This window comes from Colobus angolensis, unplaced genomic scaffold, assembly GCF_000951035.1.
Source record: "Colobus angolensis palliatus isolate OR3802 unplaced genomic scaffold, Cang.pa_1.0 Scaffold147, whole genome shotgun sequence".
In the NCBI taxonomy this organism is placed as follows: Eukaryota; Metazoa; Chordata; class Mammalia; order Primates; family Cercopithecidae; genus Colobus; species Colobus angolensis.
In genome coordinates this window covers 3,625,774-3,643,280 of record NW_012114566.1, presented here as the reverse complement: position 1 = coordinate 3,643,280, position 17,507 = coordinate 3,625,774, and the positions used below count along the sequence as shown (strand labels likewise).

The 17,507-nt window shown below is 32.7% G+C and overlaps 1 protein-coding gene across 1 annotated transcript in view; it reads left to right on the top strand.

The window, feature by feature from the left end:
* LRP1B (low density lipoprotein receptor-related protein 1B) overlaps nucleotides 1–17,507 on the top strand; it is a 1,318,888-nt gene that overhangs the window by 471,560 nt on the left and 829,821 nt on the right. Inside the window, exons 11-13 of the mRNA XM_011935709.1 lie at nucleotides 3,167–3,347; nucleotides 7,369–7,588; nucleotides 9,796–9,985. Coding sequence (XP_011791099.1) covers nucleotides 3,167–3,347; nucleotides 7,369–7,588; nucleotides 9,796–9,985 — 591 coding nt within the window. The remainder of the gene's footprint in view (nucleotides 1–3,166; nucleotides 3,348–7,368; nucleotides 7,589–9,795; nucleotides 9,986–17,507) is intronic.

Genomic DNA, 17,507 nt, shown 5'->3' with positions numbered 1-17,507 from the left:
AAAAAAAAAAAAAAAAAAAAAAAAGAGATTGCTAGAACAATGTTTACAAAGATAATATGTTGTAGAAATTTTAATAATTTGAGAAAAATAATACATTAAGTTTTCACAATGCATGAAAAGGCTTTATTTTCTGAATATGAGTAAATGTGCAATATCTTCACTTAGCATGAAAAATATAGACATAATATTAATCTAAACAAAGTTTAGAAATAATTATCTACTGGATTTTTTTTTTTCTGGAGAAGAACAAACATGTTGATTCCTTGCCTATGGATGCATGAAAATGGGTATTTTGTGAAAGCTAAGGGAGATTTTGACCAGATTTTTAAAATAGTCATGCTCTTGTTTGCTATTAGTTATCCAATAATAATAATAAATAGTAGCAAATATGAATTTTATAATGTAGGATACTTGAACTCTATCCCAAAGTACACAAAGCAATCTATTCTACCAAGTTTATCAAACATCTTCTTTGCATTTTAATATCATGTGTTTTCTCAAGCTAATAATTGGACTCTATGTAGTCACTGATGTTTTTTGACCTTTGAATGCCACAACCTTCATATGTACCTGATCTGGTTAAAGGGCTTTTGTTCATAGAGTCATTATTAGTCAGTCTCAGGCAGGACCAAAACAGACCCCTTTGAATAAAATATCAAACGTACGTAAGACTGATGTTCTACATGTATAACTTCTCCATCTAATTTATAAGTTAAAGCAGGGATCAAATAATGTGGAAGCAGAATGCTTCGCTTATCAATGTATATTTGTTGAGAAAGGAAGTAATTGATTGTTCAAACTTTGTTCTGCAAAAGAGAAATTCCTCTTTGCCCTATTAAAGATAACCTAAAAAGATTCCCAATTTGCTCATAGATCTTTTCATACATTTTCTTATTTTAAAATTTTTATTCATTGTCATTCTCCCTATAACAGAAAAATAAATCAAAGCACAAACAGAAAACAACCTTAAAAAATACTCTAGGCTAATTCCTTTATTACTATCTTAATACAGTAGATACCTTGCTTAAGGAAAGATTATACAGAAATTATAGTGATATTATTACAGGAATAATAATCATTATATTTATGTATTATTTAGTATGTGCCAACCATTATTTTAAGAATATCACATATATTTATTTATATACTATTTTTAGTCAAAGTTAGTCACTGGTAAAAATGCAAGAAAATACAGAAAAAAAGCATTTTAAAGGCAAGAAACATAAGATATATTCCTTTCAAGTAGTACCCTTAAAGAAAGGAGACAGAAGAGATACAAAATATTTTTTAATCCTGATAGGTTAATAAAAACTAACATGAACTGAGAAGTTACTGTATTCCAGGAAATATGCTAAATGTTTACATGCAGTAGCTATTAATAGTTTGTCATTTGTAATCACCCGATGAGGTAGGTGCTATTATAATCTTCACTTTCCTGATGTATCACTGAGTTTGCTTACCCAAGTGTCAGAAACAAAAATTTCATCCATACAGCATTGTAACTGCTTCATATGAAAAAAAATAAATAAATCTCTAGTCATATATTAAAAGGAAAAGTTTCAAAAATAAGAAGGTTATCCAGCATGAAGACTTTTTTATACTGGAGCAGATTTCAAATGTAATTCAATTTTTGAAAACCAACTAAGATGGAAATCAGCTATAGACTATAATAAATAGAAAAGAGTAAATAACTACTCTCGTTCCATTATGCAAGAATAGGAAAGTGCTCAGGAAAATTAAGTGTCAATAAGTAAATACAAAATTAAACTTCTTTTTCTAAGCACAGGCACAATTAACCTATGAAAGTTACTCATATTGGATGGTAATGAAGCAGATAGCTTAGTGAAATTGGGAACATATCTGATTCACTATAATGGGATTTTCAGTTAGATCAGATCACATTTTGTATCAGTCATTCTGAATCATGATACATGTTGATTAGCAAAAAGGGTTACAAGGGAAAATTGTAGGTTTTTTCCTGAGCCAGAAGGACCATGATTAAACAACATGATAATAGTAAATATCCATTGTGTCTGCATACAGGGAAATGTGATACAGATTTTCTTGTAGTGTGTGAATACACAGCTCCTTCTCTAACATATACTACCTATTGCTTTTGTCCAGTAAATTCCAGTTTTGTAACTCATGCCAAAAAGGAAAAGAGGAAGTCTGTGCAGACTCCCTTGGTATTGAGAGAAAAGAAGGAGTTCATAGCAATTTTTCCTGCAACGGGAGAATAGAATTGTCGTTGTAATGTTGTAGGCTGAAGTGTGGTTTACAAAATGACAAAAAGCAACGACAGGATGCTACAGAAACTCACCCTAGGAACTGTGCTGTTTTGAGCATTTCCACACTGCGGGTCATAAGGCTTGGATTTTTATCCAATTGCTACTGCTTCGTGAATGATAATAGACTATAAGTAACTGCCTTCACTTTGAAGTTTTCGTTACCCCCCTTTATAAAATAAAGGGTTTGAATTAGGTGAACTCCTAGGATTATTATTTGTCTGTTACATTTGAATTATCATTGCCTGTATGTCACATAATCCTGTAATAGGATTCTTTGTAAGGTAAGTCAAAAATAGAAATATTTCAGCGATTCCTTGCGATTCACTGTTGACGCAGTTCTGGGATGAAAGCCTGTCCTGGGCTTTCATACTTGTGCTCCTGCTGAAACTGTTCATCCTTGGGCAAGAGGACGTTCCTATTATTTTGATTACTCAGATTACATTTTTTACAAGTTTGAACATGCTCACACAGTACTAGAGATTTTTCTTCAGAACAGTCTATGTTGCTGAATTTGCTACTTACATTCGAGCTTTTTCACTCCTATCACTTACATGTTCCATTTTTCTGCGGATCACTGAATTACAATAAATTGAGGTTCAATTAAAATCTAAGTTAATGACCATGATTAATTTGTTAACATTGTGTACAACTGAGAGAGGGTCTATTATTCACATAAAAAGACATCCAAAATAAAATTGAAAAGTATTCTGTAAAATAGTGACATTTGCAAAAATTACACCATAAAGATTTCATGGATCAGAGTTCATTCCTTTTTGAACTAAAGTTTTTATTAGGTAGAATATTAGTAGTGAACAATGATTTTACTGTAATTGTAAAAGCAGTTTCTTTCTTGTTTTTGCTTTTTTATATATATATAGATCTGGATAATGTAGAGGGCATTGCTGTGGACTGGATTGGAAATAATCTTTACTGGACCAACGATGGCCATAGGAAAACCATTAATGTGGCCAGGCTGGAAAAAGCTTCTCAGAGTCGGAAGACTCTTTTAGAGGGTGAAATGTCTCATCCCAGAGGAATTGTGGTGGATCCAATTAATGGGTATGAAATATTTGACTAGCTTTATATAAGAAAAATGATAGTAGATAAATGTATTTCTTACATAGTTAATAGTAGTCAGCTTTATTTTAATTCATATGTATAGCTGAAATTCCACACAAATGGTCTTAATGGATAAGTTACACATTTAATGGTTTTTCTGTCCTAGAGAATGTACTAAATAAACATGTCAAAATACAGTGACCTGAAATAGATTGCTGCACAAAGATATATTACTTGATTTATTAAAACTAGCACTATAATTCTGTATTTTGAGCAGCCAACACCAAGATAAATAATCAATTCAATTAGAGAATCAATTCTATATTTTAAAGGCAATTGAAATTTAGTGTATTCAAAAAAATAGCAAAAGTTTTTATACATTTCCTGCAGGTCAGACATTTTATTAAATGGGTTACTATGACCCTATTTTGTAACCCTCACAATAATCCTCTGAATTAATTGCTATTCTTATCCCTGTTTTATAAAGTTGAAAATGATAACTGCCTTGCCAAACACCATTCAGTTAGTAAAAGACTGGGTATACATTTATTCCCAGGCAGCCTGTCTCTGTGACTTTACTCTTAGCCACTAAACTTCACTGCTTTTTATTAGTCTAGGATGATAATCACAATTTTAGATACCATCATAATTTCTATATAGGGACATCATTTTATAGTATGTATTACTTGTTTTAGAATGAAATATTTAGTCCAATTCTTGGCGATATGTTTTCTTTTGATTTTTATTCAGCGCTATTACCTGCATGCAAAACTGTACTTATAGAAATATCAAAGAAGAGAGAAATTTTAATAGTATTTTATAACTTAAAAAATGTTATTTATTGAATATTTTACATGTGTAGTTTTTTGGAGTGTTTTCCTTCCATGGCTTACATATTATTGTTTCAAGACATCAAAAAATAGATTTTCTTTACACTTCACTGCACACATACAAAAACTATGTGTTGTATGGGAGGCATGTGAATCCCTTGTAAACTGAGATCACCAAATTGCAGTTCCTAGAGTTGTTTGTGTTGAGAGTAGCTCCACATACAACCAGGGTGCTTCTTTGTAGGGAGTGAGTGAACTCATTGTAAGTGTTTTCACGGGGCATAATTATAAAGTAATTTTGGTGATTTTATGTTTGGATTATATAATCATCTGTTAAATCAGCCTTAGTTTTTGAAGAGAGTATTTATTCCACACTGTCCAAATCTATATGAAGAGATTTTTTAATTTTAAATTTCTGTCTTAAAACAGAAATTAAAGAAATTTCTGTCTTAAAACAGTATCTTCTTTCTCACTATTCTGTTAGAGAAAATGTTTTCTGATAGAGCTAAAGAGGCTTTTTTGTGCCCAAGAGATGACATAAATGTGGAAGTCACAGAAACGTATAATTTAGAAGAAAATGTACAGCCCACTAGCTCCAACTCTTTCATCAAATTTAGAAATCCTCTTCAACATCTCCCAAGTTTGTAGGCATCCAAATTATGTTAGAAACCTGTAGCATCTACGTACTTCAAGCTATCTGAAGGCAATTCTGATTAATAGAATATTTTTTTCATTGAGACAATATCTGCATCCCTGTAATGTCTTCCTACCACCCATCCCTATATACAAGGAATAAGTGCAATAAATATTATTTAAAACTAGACAATGTTACTGATAAACAGAGGAAAGAGCTTATTTTGACTCATCTCCAGAAAGGCTGGGGATAGTCTTCATCAGATAATTACATTTGAACAGTGCTTGAAATAGAAGGTAGAATTTTTCTTGCTATATTAACAGAAGGTCAGATTAACCTATGTTTTATGTGAAGAATACTCAGAGGTCCACTTAGAAAAAATACTTGTATTAGTTCCTGCTTATTTTATAGGTTATATTTCTATTTCGTGTGTTTAAGAATTCTCATCATTTGGTATTGATTGCAAAGCTTTCATAATATTATTTTTTATTATTTTTATATTTTTGAGACAGGATCTCACTCTGTTACCCAGGCTGGAGTGCAGTAGTATGATCTTGGCTCACAACAGCCTTGATAGCCTGGGTTCAAGTGATCGATTCCCCCACCTCAGCTTTGAGACTCGCTGGAATTACAGGCACAAGCTACCATGCCTGGATACTTTTCGTATTTTTTTGTAGAGATGAGGTTTTGCCATGTAGCTCATCCTAGTCTCAAACTCCTGGGCTCAAGTAATTCACCTGCCTCAACCTCCCAAAGTGCTGGGATTACACACATGAGCCATGGTGCCTGGCCCACAATATACATTTAAGCATATATATATATATATATATATATGTATCTCCTCTCTCAGATTGACATTACTTAGAAAAATAATTTTCTTATATTTTGTTTAAATAAAAATAATTTTAAGTGATGGGTCAGTTGGCGAACAATTCCTTTTTTCAAATAGTAAAAGAATATGCAGTATATTTAGAATATCCAGATTTATTTTGTGTGTGTGTGTGTGTGTGTGCGCACAAGCACACACAGGCACATGTATGTGTGATTTGGGTCACAGAAAAAAATGTGTTGCCATGATCAAAAGTAGAAGCTGTAGGGTAAGATAACTGCAATATTAATAAGTCATAAATTAGCAAAAATAAAACTGCATTGATCAACTTTATATAAAAATATTTCAGGAAAATATCAATAGAGATGAAAAGATTGCATGTTTCGCCTTTGTATAGTTCATTTATATAGCTGATGTCAAGTAGTTATACCTAACTAGCATAGAATTAGAGCAAACAGAATGACTATCCTTTTCGTTACTAAATTGTCCTAATTAAAAAATCACTTTAAGGAAGTACAAGACACAAGATATAAATACTTCCGTGTTTATTTGTAGGATTAATACAATTCAACAGTCTCAGTATACTTCCTTGGGTCTGAAAAGGCGTATCAACATAATTGGAAACCGTTAAGAGAATGTAAAAAGAGCTTAATTGGTTTGAAATAATGGGTAGTGTGTTCATCCTCAGTTTTCCCAAGTCAGCCAGTTTAGATCACAGTAGGATTTTTTGTCATGGTGACAGACTTTTTCCAAATGCACTTAGAAATTCTTAGGGTCTACAAAATGGGGGAGGCAGGAGATCTAATAAGTGTATTTCAAGGGTCAGCAGCTTAGAAAAGATTTGAGACTTTATAAAGTTGTATATGAGATGACTGGATTAAACCTACACTTTAATTAATAAACTCAAGAACTTTCACATGACCCTAAAACAACCCATGTGGTGGGTTTTAACCTCATTCATGAGGGAATTGGAACATTAGTTCAAGACCTCCTCTCCTACTGTTAGAGCTTATACAAAAGATTTGTTTTTAAAGGCAGATGTTTTTGTTTGAGATAGTAATTAAAGCTCAAAATCTCAAGGTCAGTCAACTTGCTATTACTAAACTTATGTGCAGATAAATCATCTTCTGTAGATTTTGGGGTAATAATAAGCAGCAATAAAACATAGATTATTTGCATCAGGAAGACAAATCAGACCTAGCCAAACAAACTCAGTATGACTATGCCCTTTAGAACAAAGGCAGTTCAATTACCTGTCTTAAAAAATAATAATTCATCTGAGATTAACTAAAGTCTGGAGTAAATCTTTAACTGTGCCATGGGTTCTCATGCCAGTCGATCTGCTTTTTAATCATGTAATTGATGATATACTTTTTGAGGTAGACAACACTTAAAACAGTAATGACCCAGAAAATCATTTCCTGTACTTGGTATCACCACGTCCCAAAAATAGCTATTTGGCATTTACTGTCAGGTTCATTAATGCGTGAAGCCAGTAAGTGTGATAGTGGTGGCAGTTGGCTTTTCTGTAATAAGTGTAAACGCACAGTTCTACCAAACAAGTCTTTGCTTTCCTTAAAACGTCACAATTGCCCACTCTTTGACAGATAAGCACTTAGATAGGAGGACAAATCAGAATGAAACTAGAATTTATGGAACTGCCAAATCTGAGGAAGTGTCTATACTGTGGTTGGTTGTAATAACACATATGCATTTTTAATGTCTTAGTTGGATGTATTGGACAGACTGGGAGGAAGATGAAATAGATGACAGCGTGGGAAGGATTGAGAAGGCCTGGATGGATGGATTCAATCGGCAGATTTTTGTGACTTCAAAGATGCTGTGGCCAAATGGTTTAACTCTGGACTTTCACACCAACACATTATACTGGTGTGATGCCTATTACGATCATATTGAAAAAGTGTTTTTGAATGGAACTCACAGGAAGGTAAAAGACAAATGCTGCTGTTTTTAACCCACAGGCTTCTTTTTTTCACAGAGCCTTGTTGTGTTGTGTTAAAAATACTTTCAAGTTTATTTTTACTCTTCTGAGGTGGCTGCCAATGGTCTCCATGGGGTGGCTGAAGGAGGCTGAGCATTAAGGAGTGCAGCTGGCACTTGCCTCTGGGAGATCAGGCCCAGCTCACTGTGGTGTGCCAGGATTTGTGGGATTTTTAAAAGCAGCTCTCAGGATATCAGAGCTGTTTTAAAATGCAGTTTTTCTGCATTATTGATGAGTTTTCTATAACCGAGCAACCCCACTCTATTAAAATATGTTCAATATCTTCAGCTGAAGTTTAACATTATGTACGATGAGGAAGTAATTACACTGTATTTAGTTGAGTAAGTAACTTGGTGACATTGAAAATTAAACATATAGTAGGAATGAGCCGAACTTCAAGCTTATTGGTATGAATAGGTATCAGTTTCCTCTTGCTTTTTTTTGCTAGACTAACTGCAAAATGATTTTGAAATTCTTAGGTAAAATTGAGGACGATGCAGTTGGCTGTGAGACAGAGGCATAGTTGACAAAACAGAACCTCTATATTTCATGTTTTGGTTACCTAATTACACATAACACCAATAACTGACTTTATGAGTTAAATAATAGAAAAAGGGAATGTTAGAAATGACCAAAACACGGCCGGGCGCGGTGGCTCAAGCCTGTAATCCCAGCACTTTAGGAGGCCGAGACAGGTGGATCACGAGGTCAGGAGATCGAGACCATCCTGGCTAACACGGTGAAACCCCGTCTCTACTAAAAATACAAAAACTAGCCGGGCGAGGTGGCGGGTGCCTGTGGTCCCAGCTACTTGGGAGGCTGAGGCAGGAGAATGGCGTAAACCCGGGAGACGGAGCTTGCAGTGAGCTGAGATCCGGCCACCGCACTCCAGTCCGGGCGACAGAGCGAGACTCCACCTCAAAAAAAAAAAAAAAAATGAAATGACCAAAACACTTCCTTTAAGTTATATTTCTTTTCTTTTTGGAAAGAAAAACTGCATATTTGGCTAAGCCTACTCATTATGGATTCTGTTTTAGAAGGAAATACTAATCAATCAATGTTGATTGACTCTAACAATACTGTAAATACTTTCTTCTTCAAATAAGTACAATTGGTTGGCATTTAACCTAATGTCATATACTTAACAGGTGCTAGATAAATCTTTATGCTTTCTTAGAAGATGTTGGTATGTAAACAATAAACATAATACTTTCATGGCCAGCATATTTTAGCTTACGTAAAGGTGAAAAAAAAATTAAGAAACCATGTCAATTATTCAATATATGATAATTTGGTAAGAATAGTTCAGTTAAAAGGAGCGAAATTTAAATTTATGACCCTAATTATTTAGATCATTTTCTTAATTATCTAATATTAAGTGAATACAAAATCTTTTTCATCTTGTATTCAATATATTTTTATTTGTGGTGAAAGGTGAAAAAGTATTATTATTGAGGTATAATTTATTCCCCTTCTACAATCCTTCATGTGAAACTGGACTTAAAGTTTTATCACATGATTCCTCCATTTAAGGAACAACAAAACAATATAACTAGAATGTAAGTGGAATACATTAACATAATCAGAATTTAATTTGCCAGTGAGTTTTTTTCTATTTACTAAGAATAAATGTGTCTGTGTTTAAAATTAAAATCTTTACCATCTTTTCTGTCAGATCCAAGATTTCTTAAATTTGCATTGGCCCAATTAAAGTAAGAGGATTATTTTTACTCCCAATGCTGTTTGAACATCTTCTATCTGTTGGTTACTGGATGAGCAATGTTGAAATAAACATGATTATTCAGATTGCTTTCTATCCCAGGATACGATATTGAAATATCATAAGCAAAAGAAACAGGAATGAGAGTAGGGAAAAGTAATTTTAATATTTGCATTCTTAACCATATTTTCCATGCCATAGATGAAAGAATTTACATGGATAAAATATAGATGGTTTCCTTCAAATAGCATGCCCTAAAACAAACAAAAAATATGCTCACATTGTGAAATCCATTTTTCAAATCTATCAGAGAAAATGAGTTAAGATATTAGATTGTTATCTGTTATACTTATTGAGTGTCACTTTCTCTAAATATCTGGTTATGTTTCTAAAGTCGAGTCCTGATTTTTCACAATGTGTTTATGTTTTACAGATTGTTTACAGTGGGAGAGAACTGAACCACCCTTTTGGACTGTCGCATCATGGAAATTATGTATTCTGGACAGATTATATGAATGGTTCCATTTTTCAACTCGATTTGATAACGAGTGAGGTGACATTGCTGAGGCATGAAAGACCACCCCTATTTGGGCTTCAGATTTATGATCCACGAAAGCAACAAGGTATTAAAAAACAAATAAAAATGCTTCTGAGATTCACATATAATAATACTTCAAAGTAGTTGTAAAAGGTTTATCTTGATAGCATTGCTACAGTTTTATGAAAAAAGTCAAATTTGCTCCAAAGTCAATCAAGTCAGACTTTGTTATCATAGAAATTTACTTTTTGTTGTTCTAAATAGCCTGAGTGATTATCCCTGGGAATTCTCTATAAGTGAGGTTTAAGGTTTTCTCCAAGTGTTTCCTTTTCTTCATGTGATTTTCACTGAAGAAAGCTGTGTTAGTTATTTAAAGTAAAACAATTATCTTAATGTTTTCAAAGAGTAAGAATGGTTAAATGTGAGAACTTCCTTAGTTTGAAAAGAAAACTATTGAAAATTGAAGATGCATTATACAAGAAAAATGCTATTTTAAAAAGTATCTTAGTATGTTTACCTGATTAGTTTCAATGCATATTTAAGGAACACGTAATTATTTTAGATGACACAAAAGTAAAACCATCTATCACAATATTTGTGTCTTCTTAAAATCAGATAATATGTTTTATTTGTGTGAGTTATTAATACTTATTAGGACATCTACACATAGCATTACTCAGAATTTAGATATTGAACAAAGAAAACAGTTTAGTACATTATGTGGTAGGTTTTTTATGAATCTAAATAATCATTTTGCCTTTTTTTAATAGAGATATCCTTGTAAAAATTTAATGAGCATGCAGTTCAATACATTTAAGATGAATAAATTATATTATGAATTTCCTAACACGTATGCTATCAATAGGAAATTATCTAGCAACAGAGTGTTTTAAGATACTTCAGCTAAAACAGTGATCCTACACCAATAAAGCTTCAGTTTTTTCCCATTGTATTAACATTGCTTCAATGGAATTCAAATGCAATTGTATAAAATAATGGAAATGTATAAATGAGAAATATCAATAGCTGATAAAAGATAAAATTATCTTTTAAAAGAATAAAACTGAAATTATGTGGATGGCACAAGCCATACCTATGGACAAGAAATGAGGAATGGAAATAATTGCCTGGATAGATTAAAAAGTAATATTTTGCTATATTCGTATAAACCCTGCACCCCCACCACACTACCACAGCTTGCCTACACTGAAAAAGAGCCCAGGATATGAATAGAAACAATCCTTTTCATATTGTGAAGGATCTGCTTTTCAGGATTATACTTCTCTCTCACTTCACAGTCCAATCAATACACGATCACATTTTCCATTTCCCTTCTCTTTAGAATTGTTCCTCTTGAATGTCATTGCTGAATTTCCCTCACCAAAGTCCATAACATTTTTACCATCTTCAGATTCTTAAAGCTTCCAGTTGCTTTAGTGAGTTGTTTAACTAAATGCAACACATGTAGTGAAAAATGCCCTGGGCTTGGATCTGGGTCCTAACATCTTCTCCTTTCAAAACTTTGGACTCATCATGAAAGATTTAACAAAAATAAGAAATACCTTCTTCATAACATTTCCATGATAGTTAAATAGCTACTTGTCATTGAAAAGCAAAACTTCCATAGCACTGTGCCTGACAAACAAATTATGATATGTAACTTGCCCCTACAATTTCTCTAATAAAAGGCATTTGTTTTTAAAGTTACATTTTAAATAAATATTCAATGGAATAGTGCAGCATAATAATATACAATGAAGTACATTACTCTGATAGATAATATTTTTGGTGTTCTGAAAGGTGTCATTGATGTATAATAGTACAATGTTATTCCTTAGATGGAAAATGGTCTTTTAAAAGTGTTTTTCGGCCGGGCGTGGTGGCTCAAGCCTGTAATCCCAGCACTTTGGGAGGCCGAGACGGGCGGATCACGAGGTCAGGAGATCGAGACCATCCTGGCTAACACGGTGAAACCCCGTCTCTACTAAAAATACAAAAAACTAGCCAGGCGAGGTGGCGGGCGCCTGTAGTCCCAGCTACTCGGGAGGCTGAGGCAGGAGAATGGCGTAAACCCAGGAGGCGGAGCCTGCAGTGAGCTGAGATCTGGCCACTGCACTCCAGCCTGGGTGACAGAGCGAGACTCCGTCTCAAAAAAAAAAAAGAAAAAAAAAAAGTGTTTCTCCCCATTTTAATTGACAGGACATTAAAATAAAAACTGAGCTCTAGTTACTACATTCTTTTTCAATTTTTATTGTAGAAACCGTAATGTTTTGTCTTACTGAGTGAATGTACTGAGAATAATTGATTGATAATTTTTATTAACTTAGTTGAATTAATCAATTGATTTTAGTTTTCTACCACTTCTTCATATAGCTAAGGATTACCTAGTACTTAACTATATGTTTGATCAAGCATTATAATATGGAAAGGATTCCTGGTTAATACCATTTTTTCTCTCTCAAGGGACATTGATATTAGATAATCTACTTGAGTTCTAAATTTTAGTGTCTTTTACTACATTGATCAAAGTAGCTGAATTATAAAGCAAGATACATTCAGATGTCCAGATGTGGGCAGTTTGTCTTATTATAATTTTCTCCCAATGGTGTTACTCTTTACATCTTTTGAACATCAGATATTAATAAATATTCGAAAATAGATGATCTATGTCTCATAAATGTTGGTTTCATATTGTCCTGTTAGACTGTTTTTCTTTTTTCCCCTATGGATAAAATTTAACAATTGAATAGAAAACCAAATATCTAAGTAGTACATATCTCCTTTTCTTAATGGAATAAAAGAAACTAATCTTATATAACCTTAGAGTCTCTCTCTCTCTCTCTCTCTCAGAGAATATAAACTATATGACTTTATATATAGTATATATGAACTATTTATATATAGTTTTTGAACATATGAATAGATAGTATTAATACACACATACACCGCCTGACAAGAACACCATGAGAAATATTTGGGAATGCTAATAATGAGATATCTAAATATTTTAGACTCATTGTCAGAACATTAGTCAACTAATCAGATCCCCTCTTACTCTTCATATTAGAAGACTTGTCAACAGCCAGGCACAGTGGCTAACACCTGTAATCCCAGCACTTTGGCAGGCTGAGGGGGGTGGATTACCTGAGCTCAGGAGTTCGAGACCAGCCTGAACAGCGTGGTGAAACCCCATCACTACTAAAAATACAAAAATTAGCCAGGGGCAGTGGCGGGAGCCTGTAATCCTAGCTACTCTAGAAGCTGTGGCAGGAGAATGGCTTGAATTTGGGAGGCGGAGGTTGCATTGAGCCGAAAATGTGCCACCGCACTGCAGCCTGGGTGACAGAGCAAAACTCTGTCTAGAACAAAAAAGACCTGTCAAGTTACTTGGAATATACCAGTGAATTTCAGGAAGGTAGATATAAATACATAACATACTAAACAGAAAGGTACCTCTAGGAAATAATTCTTAAGTAATTCTTAGGGATTTCGTGTCAGGATGTTTTTCTCAGATACTACTGTCATTTCTTCAGGTAAAATTTATAAGCTTTCCTTTTTCATTAACATTAGATATCTGGAACAAATTTTTAAAGCTTTCTTCTGTTATTCCTCATATAAAGAGCAACAATTGTATAAAATAATAATCTTTCCTTTTCATTTTCTAGGTTCGAAAGCACACTTTGATTTTTTTGTACATTTTGGAGAATGAGATAATCAAAACTAAGTAATATTTTAGTAAGGGTTGATTACATGTATCCTATTATTTTATGACAAATAGAATACATTTATTAACTAAGAAATAGCTGTAACTATTAAAACTAGTGGGAAGTGGATTAAGCATTGTTATTTAATTGTCACAACATATATTTAAAATATATACTTTTTTTTTTTTTTTTTTTTTTTTGAGACGGAGTCTCACTCTGTCGCCCAGGCTGGAGTGCAGTGGCCGGATCTCAGCTCACTGCAAGCTCCGCCTTCCGGGTTTACACCATTCTCCTGCCTCAGCCTCCTGAGTAGCTGGGACTACAGGCGCCCGCGACCTCGCCCGGCTAGTTTTTTGTATTTTTTAGTAGAGACGGGGTTTCACCGTGTTAGCCAGGATGGTCTCGATCTTCTGACCTTGTGATCCACCCGTGTCGGCCTCCCAAAGACCGGGCGCGGTGGCTCAAGCCTGTAAAATATATACTATTGATTTATATTTTATGTATGAGAAACCCAAGGATCAGACAGACGTAGCCATTGGCCCTCAAGAAACACAGTGAGCCAGGGATTAAACTGAGATTCAAATTCAGATCCGTTTGACCAGAAAGTATTTTTCTGTGTTTAATTTGTGCGGCCAATTTAATTTCCAAAATTATATATCTTCTATACTTTTAGATAGAAGAAAAGGAATGTGAATCTTCTTTGGTCATTATAATTTTATCGCTGATGAGTTTTGTATTCAAATGTATATTTTTAATATAAAGCTCCCCTTGACTGCTTTTATAGAATCCAGGATTTAGAGATTTTAGGTTATACAGGACTAATATAAGAGACATAGCAGTTTTTATTTAATGTATGACATATTTATTAATCACATTATTTTATAGGTTTAATAAAAAGCTTTCGATTTGGTGATGGGACCATCATCACAAATTTTTTCTTTCTTTTCAAATCTCCCATTTTTGAGATAATCACATACACACACAAAAAAACAAAAATTAAGGAGTCTCTTAATATAGTTATACACACACACTTATGTAAGTGGCTTCAAAGCAAGTCAAATATAAACACAGTCTTCAATAAGCGTCTGATTCTGAAAGAGAGAAAAAGTAAGAAACATTTAATCCTTGCCTCAGATTGATTGACATCGTTCAAAATCAATTCTTCTGAAATTATACTAGATTAAATGCATAATTCATCTGGCCTTGGGATCTCACTCTCTTAGCCTTTATCTAACTTTTGGAATACATGAGATATCTACTGCCCCTTCTAAACTACAAGCTTGAATATCCCTACATTAGTTAGGAAAAAAAAGAATCCCCATAGTTTTATACATTTTATATTAACTTCAGAGATTTCTCACTTTGCTTATGATAAGACACTGAGAAGGCAAGAGTCCAGGACACATATAGAAAACAAGTTTTCTTTATTCAATTTTCAAGAAAATTCAGATTAAAGAAAGCCTGAAACAATGGAATTCCTTTGTGCTGGTTTTTATATTCTCTCGTTTGCTCAAAAAAAGATACTTTATTAACAAAAGTTAAACTGCTAATATCTAAAAACATTAAGATGTTAATATAAGCTTGTGAAATGTTTTCACATATTATTTGTGTCTTTACTATCATTCTTTGGAAGTTCTATCTATCCACAAACTTATACCTGCCCCTGCACTCCAAATGATTGTTCTTGTCATTCAAACTACTAACTAAAAGTTGCATTCACCACTTATTTATTTAACTAATGTTTATCAGACACACTGTATGCCGTGCACTATTTGTAAGGTGGAGAATAATTTTGCTTCTGGAATATACAAGATTGGGGAAAAAAAAGACAAAGTTTTTGATGAAGCCAGACGTCCATCTTCAACTAGATATTGAAAACTATTCTTCATTTGCATTCCTTGCGTTTTTGATTTTTAAAAACTATCTGCTTCCTAAAAGTAACAGACAATTGTTGGTTTTGGTATATTATATTTAGTATGGTTTTTTATATAATTTTATTTTAATATATATAAATAAGTTAGTGTTTGAGAACACAATTTTAGAGAAAATCTTATTTCTAATTATGTATAAATAAATACAATCATAATGATTATCTAGAAATAAATGATAATTTAATAAGAATTATTTCCTATTTCTACATATTGGAAGAGTCATTTAGTTGCTCAGATATTCAGTTTTCCTACCTGTAAATGAGATAAAATCTTCCTTGTAATTTTATTTTAAAAATTGAATAAAATATAATATATATGTAAAGTAACTAGCTCTGGGATTGATTCTAATTTTTCGTTAACAGCAGCTATTAATACATTAATGATTTTTAATTAATATATAGGTCCGTGTTTGAAAAGTAGTCATTAAAACACGTTTTAAAGAGGATATTTTTACATAAAATATTTTTCTAGTTCTTGGAACTTCTAAAATACTATCATATGAGCTCTGTCTGGAACATATTAATGAAATTCAAAAATATGTTGGGTCACTATTAAAATAAAGATCTAAGCCCTTCAGAGGAGAGATATGGAATTATTCAAATTAATTTAGATTTTGGATTTCTATTATGACAGAACAAATAACCAATTCCTCTCTCTTAATATGTAGTATTAACAGAAAATAAATATATTTCAAAGTTTGAATAATGCTAATTTATTTTTAAGTACTTAAATTTCATATTCATTTAGAATGGTGTGAGGTACACCACTGAATTAAAGAATATATTTAGCATATAATTTCAACATTTTAATATGTTGTCAGTAATTCCTTATTTCTTACTGCTTAAATTCTTTATGTATTTCTCAAGATATGTTGAATTAATTCTAATTTTCCAGAATCTGAATGCTCCTAAAATATTAAATATACTATTTAATTCTGTACAGAATGTGTACAACATAGAATAACTATTCATCCTATGAAGCATTGCATTTTTATTCCATGATCGTGGAATAAACATGGCCTGATCTGGAAGCTGCTTAAAGCATTTATGTATTTCCTATTAAAAAAACTCTGTATTAGGCTTAATTACCCTCTGAGTTCAGCAATTGATACTGTAGCATGAATTATTAGCTTTCTTGGCTTTCATATGTATTTTTTAATTTGTTATAAACACAGCGAATTAAATTTATTTTTCAAGATAATGAAATGAGAAAATACTTCAGGTCGTTTCTTCTGATCAGTGGGCACTCAATGATAACCTGTGGTAATGTGTTGAATATTGCACGAAGGAGCATTTTAGAGTTTTTTTTTCTCACGTCTTATTATCCTCCACATAGCACATCCAACCTCTGAGGCTCACAGTATTACAACCTAGTCTGTCACTTTAATCACACTGCTGATATTTGCACTTTAATCATTTTATTCTTTTATTGAATGACTCTAGGTAATTAAAAGCTTGCTATTTTTAATATTTCAGTAAAATCTTCTGATATAATCCAAATGTTATTTATTGATACTTTGAACAAACTGCAACATAGAGTAATATGACCCTGAGATTATATTACCTATTGTATTGCTAGTGTTGCGTTCTCTTTAAAGTTTGACACATTTATAGGTAAGTATACTCATATGTGGCATAGAGATGGTTCAGTCAGTGATGGACTGCATGTATGGTGATGGTCTTATAAGGTAATAATAATGTATTTTTACTGCACCTTGTGTATGTTCAGATACAGAAACGCTATTATCATTGTGTTATAATTGTTTACAGTATTCAGTACCATAACATGCTGTGTACAGGTTTGTAGCCCAGAAGCAATATTTGATATACAGGTATACAATTTTTTAACACTGTGTTTGAAAAGTAGTCACTTAAACATGTTTTAAAGAGGACATTTTTACATAAAATATTTTTCTAGCTAACACTTTTTTTTTTTTTTTTGAGACGGAATCTGGCTCTGTTGCCCAGGCTGG